At 38.8% G+C, this 6,551-nt stretch overlaps 1 protein-coding gene across 1 annotated transcript in view; it reads left to right on the top strand.

Moving 5' to 3' along the window:
• The window catches only part of si:ch211-251j10.3 (uncharacterized protein LOC799483 homolog), a 43,683-nt gene extending 38,059 nt beyond the window's left edge, over positions 1-5,624 (top strand). Inside the window, 1 exon segment of the mRNA XM_034117508.1 lies at positions 144-5,624. Within this exon segment, the coding sequence (XP_033973399.1) occupies positions 144-319 (176 nt within the window). The 3' untranslated portion in view covers positions 320-5,624.
• The last annotated feature ends 927 nt before the right edge of the window (positions 5,625-6,551 follow it).

Here is a 6,551-nt window from a genome sequence, read left to right on the forward strand (position 1 = left end):
ACTGTGGTTCTACATTTATACAAATGTCATGAGCCAATAATCACAACCATGTACTTTTGTTGTATTTAACTGTCATTTCTCTTCAACACAATGGAACCACATCTATTTTGCCTGACTTCAACTTGCTCCTTCTCATTCTGCAGAGCTCCGGATCCCGGACAACGCCAACGTTTTCTACGCCATGAACTCCACTGCCAACTACGACTTTGTGCTGAAGAAGCGCGGCCTTGCCCGGCCGATGAGGACCAAGAACGTGGCCAGCTCCACGCTGCCTCGCATGAAACAGAAGGGACTGAAAATAGCTAAAGGGATTTTCTGAAGGGAGAAACGCGCCACCTCCTGCCTCCCCTCCACCAACCCCTTTAACCCTCTCTCTGGTCTCCCACTCCTCAGAAGAAACATTTGTGTTCTGTCTGAGGCAAAAGTATCTGAGTTTTGGTTTTGGACAAAAACACAAGAGGAGATGAATGACCAACCTTTCTGTGGATGAGCAGAAAGCAGAGGAAGCACTTAGGAACAGCTGTCGCATCATCAGGACCCTTCAGGGCTTTATAAGGCGCGTGGAAACGTCCATGCTGTTTTTCCGAAGACAACAAAAAGGACACGTTTGTGGAAAAAGTGTCGGTGAATGCTCGGCGGAGGGACCAGTCGAACACTCGGGGTAAAATGTCCCGTTGCTTGTGAAGAAGCAGATCCATTTCCTGTTTTTTCTTTTACTTTTAGTTTACAAGTGTTTACATAAACTTAAAGGTTTTCGTTCAAGCCTCTTGCTTGAGTTTTTAATCACCTTTGTTAAAATAATGTCAAAACCCCAGAGTTCCTCGGCAGCCTCGATCCCTGAACGCCACTCACCCTGTCACGGAGAACACACACGAACAACACAAAGCCGCCACGTACAGCTGGCCGTTTCGAATGTGTTTCAATTTTGTCAGGGAACTTTTTCTCATGAGTGTACCGCCGCCTTTTACCCCAGGTTCCTGATGTCGACAGTGTTTCTGGGACCGGGGCACTGAACCCCTCACGCTCTGTGGACGCTGGGACATTTTCCTTCGGCGTTTTACCACCAGTGGAGGGGAGCTGAACTCTTTTCAAATCTAAAAAGCTGCCATGTTACAAAAAAACTAAAACAAAAAGGTCGGAAATGGAAACATTGGTGTCAAAAAAATCCAGTGGGCACAGTCATGAATAACATGCTTCTTTTTATTTTTATTATTAATGAGTTGTAACCACTACACAGCGAAGGACGTGGCAGTGACTGGGACCCCAACCCAAACGTTCCAGAGGGAAGAACAAGTGAGCAGAAAAGCAACCGAGTGTATATATCCATTAACACCAACTGTGCAGTATGTGCTTTGAAACGGACCATGAGATTTTTGTTAATAGACTTTGTCACGATATCAACATTTTTATTCATTTTTGCTTTGTACATTTTATTTAGCATCTCTCTGCTCTCATATGGTGCTGCTAGTTATCCTCATCACTTCACGGATTTCTCTACTTCCTGATCGCCCGCCGCCATGTTGGAAGACGACACAAAACATCTCTTCTCCTCTGCGGGGGGAGACGTTTTTAATATTAGTTTGCTGTTTTCCAAAAAATAAGTTAATATGGAAAACCATCACTGCCAAGAAAAGACCAACAAAATAAAGATGGAGAAATGGTTAGGAAAAAAACTTGTTTAATAACACTAATGAATATTTGTATCCATTTATTTTCCCAACATTTCTCAATAAATCATTCGATACAAATATGAGTAAAAAACCGAAAACATCCCAGTAACATTTGTATTACAAGTGAAAGTCTTTAATTAGCTTGTTTTGTCGCAGTTGAACATAAATACTATACAATCATCCCAAAATACATTTCAGTTTTTAATTTCTTTAAATTCCTTCCTTTTCCTGGCAAAAATAGGCTTCCATACACCTGAGTGAAACCTTTTTCAAACAACAAAATTATTAGTTATGTTTCCTGAAATACTACAGTAGAGAAATTCGGGATAAAAACCTATGAAAGAATAAACAAAAATCTGTTATTTTAGGAGCAAACTGATGATTTGGTTTAACCCTGGACTGTTGCACGGGTAGAAGACCCTAACTGTGGTTCAGTTCTTCCAACATGGCGGATCATCCTTCATATCCATCAGTTCCAAACGTGCCATGCTTGGCCTGTGTGTTGCTCCTAAGTCCTGCTGATTTATCCTGCCAGACGTGTTGAAATTATATTTTTTTGATGATTTCCAGATCTGGAAAAGTTGTCAAAGTGCAGGAAAAGCTTCTTAAATCAGACGCAGTGCGTAGGAGGCGCTTCGGTGATGCTGCCAAAACTGCAAACGAGGGAACAGACTCTCCTCGCTGCTTTTTCTGTGCTTTCCGTGACGTGTTTCTTTAAAGGTTAAATCCAACCTAAAACAGCTAACCAGTTCTTGGTGATGCACTTTCCCTTTCCCACAAATACATTCCAACAACAGTAAACTCTTGAAGGGCTTTTTTAAAGTATTCTGTACAGCTTCCCTCTGTTGATACATAGGTCACACTACTCAATTATTATCTCAAAGAAGAGGATTTAGGCTAATTTCCATCTGCAGTCCCTTTTCTGTTAATTTACCGTTAGCTAACCCCAAACCCAGTGAATATGCTCTTCACAAGGACAACATTAGTGGTTATTTCTAAAACAATGGGGCTTTTATTTCAGATAAAAGCAGCTTCTGATTTGAAACGGGCGGAGGATTTGAAAAAAATAACGGTTGTCAGCTGTAGCTTACCTCCAGCTTCTGCATGTTTGTTTCCAACTGACTTGTGTAAGAACTGTGTAAAAGAGCTCTTAAATCTGCACTTATGCTTCATACATGATACTATGCTATGTTTCTTAGCATTCATACCCAGATGTATAAAGAGAACAGGGGCACGTGTTGAAGGCGGGACCCCGTTCTTTTCCGTAGAGTTGCCCTGTGGCGCATGAAGCCAAAATGGCCTGACTCTTGAGAGCAAACGTACCCGTATCTGGGTCCATAGAGCGTGCGCACTCTCGTTTTCCATAAGCCCCGCCTTCGATCTCCCGTGCTCAAACCGAGCACAATTAAGCACAGTTAACAACTTTTAGACCCTTATGATTTAAATAAGGGCTATTAGAGTGTTCCTACTGGGTAGTTGATTTAGTTTTAAGAAAATTCTACTGATTTACTGACATCTTTTTTCCAATGTAAGTCAATGTGAAGAAGTATTGTTGGGCACAATGACGTCACGGACTTACAATGAAGTTGTAGTACCATCGTTTGGCCACTAGGAACAATTGCTTCAATGACCGGCGCACTTCCTGGGGTCTTGGTGCATCCTTTAGTCCTTATCTTTAAAGTGAAAAGATTTATAAACAACATTTCAGAAAAAAGAATTGCCTACAGTAACCTGTAGTTCCACAGAATGTTGTTGTGCTCTTTGACCCTGAAGGTAACGCGCCGTTAATACTCAAGCCTTAAGTCAAGCCAGCTTCTGACTATATAAACATGTTGCACAGCATCCTGGGAAATGTAGGAAATGACAGCATATGGGAAAGTGGTTAAACCAAATGCTGAAATATATCGATGGTTGGATTTTTCCTTATTTGTTCATACACACTACATTCGCCTGGATTGCGACCATGTGTTGCCTTTTTATTTTTATTTCCACCTGCATGAGTTCATAATTCTCCAAACGATCAAATGAATGAAGCCCCCCCCGCATTCCCCCCATTAAACGTGTGATAGCGAAATGGTGAGGACAGCAGAAGCTGGACGTTGTTCACGGCGGTACATGTCTCGCTGTGGAACACTGTGACCATTGACCTTTCACTTGATCGGCGCTTCATGTTGAGCACTGTGAACAAAAAAAAATAAATCGCCTCGCTCCCGCTTAATTGTGTCATAGTGAACATTTGCCCTTCACTTATGTTGTTGGCGACCCTCCATGTGCCAAAAATGAAAAAGAAAAGAGAAAAAAATGTTGCTTTTTAACAGACGAGTCCTCTGCCTTTCACAGTGAGGAAAAAAGATTTGTATGTTTACTGTCGTTGCATTTTTCTGAAAAAAAAAAAAAAGGGTGAGAAGAACACTGTGGACCGTTTCCCATGTGGAAAATTAGACTGTAGCCCGAGAAACTTGAAGCAAAGATGTTTGTGCGGAGCGTCAGATGAAGCTGTTGTAGAAACCCCACGTCTTCTTTAATGCGGCTAATTTTGCAAATATTCAAAAGTGATGGGGCTTTGCTAATATGATCTTGCGTTTCCAACCATAAACCAGGTTATTATTTCCAACTAAACTCTATGTCTGAGATGCATTGTATAAAAAATGTTAGGTTAAGAATCTCATTTATTTTTACTTTTCTTACACACCTCATCGAAAACACCTCTTGAAAAACGATGAGATCAGTCGTGTTACAAACATTTTTCGATGCAGTGAAAAGCCTTTTTTCACTGGTATATTAGACATTTATTAGAGGTTTGTTAGAATTCCTCCTCCATTATTTCAAAGCAAACTGTAACAGGACCTTTAATGCTCCAAGGTCCTCCTTAATGTCACAAATTGTTTATAGACTAAGGACGAGAATCACTACAGCATAATCTGCTATTGCACTTTTGTTCAATCTGAAACATTCCATTTTAAATTGCTTACAGGTTCTTAAAAAAATACACATTTTGTCAAGGTTATTGTCTTCCCAGAAAATCACCCTAACCCACAATTTGTTATCAAGTAATCCATTTGTATTGCACCTTTTAATGCAGATTGGTGCAATTTAATACCGTGAAAACAAAAATAAAGACAAAACAAATTGTAAATGAGAACATTTTAATAAAGAAAACTTAATAAAATAGATGTAAAAGAAAAGTAGAAAATTAAATGTAGATTATTCAAATAATAAATAATATATAATAGTAATTTCACATCCTAAATACGATCAAATAATAATTCTATAAATTATTATTAATCGAAGGCCTGTCTAAATTGATTTTTAATTTTACGTGTAAAGATTTCGATAGATTTTGTCTCTCAATACGTTCCGCAGCTTAACATTTTAAAAACGATTCCTTGTCTTTCCACAGTCACATGTTTCTGCAGCAGCTACATCTCCATATTACGCGTGTTCTCTAAAGCATTGTGCACATGAGTGGAACTTTAAATGAGCTGACACCCCCCCCCCCCGAGTGTTTCTGTGCTGATGAGGTTGATGTTGGACTGGTTTGTGTGTCGTCGTAGCCCGTGGTGAAATGAAGTACCTTTTTTGTGATTTGACCTGATTCTGTGCGAGTTCGAACAAAAAGGCTGCGTTTACAAGAAAATAAAACCAGCTGGTGTGGTGTGTGTGTTTTTTATTTCTTGTTTTGTTCCCCTGAACTATGCTCGGGTGCCATTTTCCATTTTAACGAAAAGAATTTCCGAACTTTTTCTAACTGCAGTGTGTTTTTCATTTTATTTTTCCTACTTTTCCCAAGAACACAAAACCTGTGTAAAAAAAGAACCTGTCCTTGATTTTGTCTTTGTTTATTTATTCATTTGTATATAAAGATTTTGTTTTGCAATGTACATTCTTTCCTTTCTTGGTTATAGATTAATATATTCATGTATATACGAATAAACATTAAGTTTATAAAATGAATAAGACTCTTTACCTTTATTATTGTGTTTGGCAAAGATGGAGATTTAAGGGAGGGGTGAAAAAAGAAGGATGCCAAACTCCTAAATGTATTGTTAAAAATCACAAGACAACAAAATCATGTAGTAATGTATTAGGAATGTGTGGAGTTGTACCTTTTTAGAATTCAGATGTGTTGGCACTTTATTCTTTTTGTCACATGAACTTTAGATGTTCTGGAAAGTTCCTTATACAGCTTTAGCCTGATGAAGTCCCAAGTGACACACACTGAACAGTCTGGTGGGTCATGGTCCAGGACATTTGATTTTGTGTTCCCATAACAACATGTCCAAGATGTCCATGTGCCAGACTAACACATGTGACATAACGAGCTACATTTCAAAAGCTTTTTTTTTGTTGCTAAAGGTAAAATTCAAGCCATTTAAGAATTAAAATGCTTACATAACATGTCCTTCGTTACATTTAACCTGTTGTGGAAACATTTCTTGATCAAATTGATATGAAACAAATGAGATAAATATTGCTGTGTCACATCGGGACTTTAACCCTAAACTTTTACAGTAAACCCAAAGTGACATATATGCACAATTAGAAATATTATTATGATCTGCTCAGTTAATTTAGCTGATTCAATTATATTGAGTTAATATGTTCTTATTCTTCAATTCAAAGAATGTTCAAACTAATTTAAACCAAAAAATCATCCTCATTAATTAAGTTAAAAATAAGAGTTATTTTACCATTAAAGCCCAATGTGACATTGAACGCCGACACCTCATCTCCACCGCTCCCATGTTTTATTTTGTGTGCTGGGCTAATGCTAATGCTAATAATGCTAATGCGAGGATAATAAAATGGCGGCTCTACAAAACATTTCAGAGTTTTACGGGGCGTGGTTTGCAATTCGCCCAGCCAATCAGAACTGGGGCA

This window comes from Trematomus bernacchii, unplaced genomic scaffold, assembly GCF_902827165.1.
Source record: "Trematomus bernacchii unplaced genomic scaffold, fTreBer1.1, whole genome shotgun sequence".
Classification (NCBI taxonomy): Eukaryota; Metazoa; Chordata; class Actinopteri; order Perciformes; family Nototheniidae; genus Trematomus; species Trematomus bernacchii.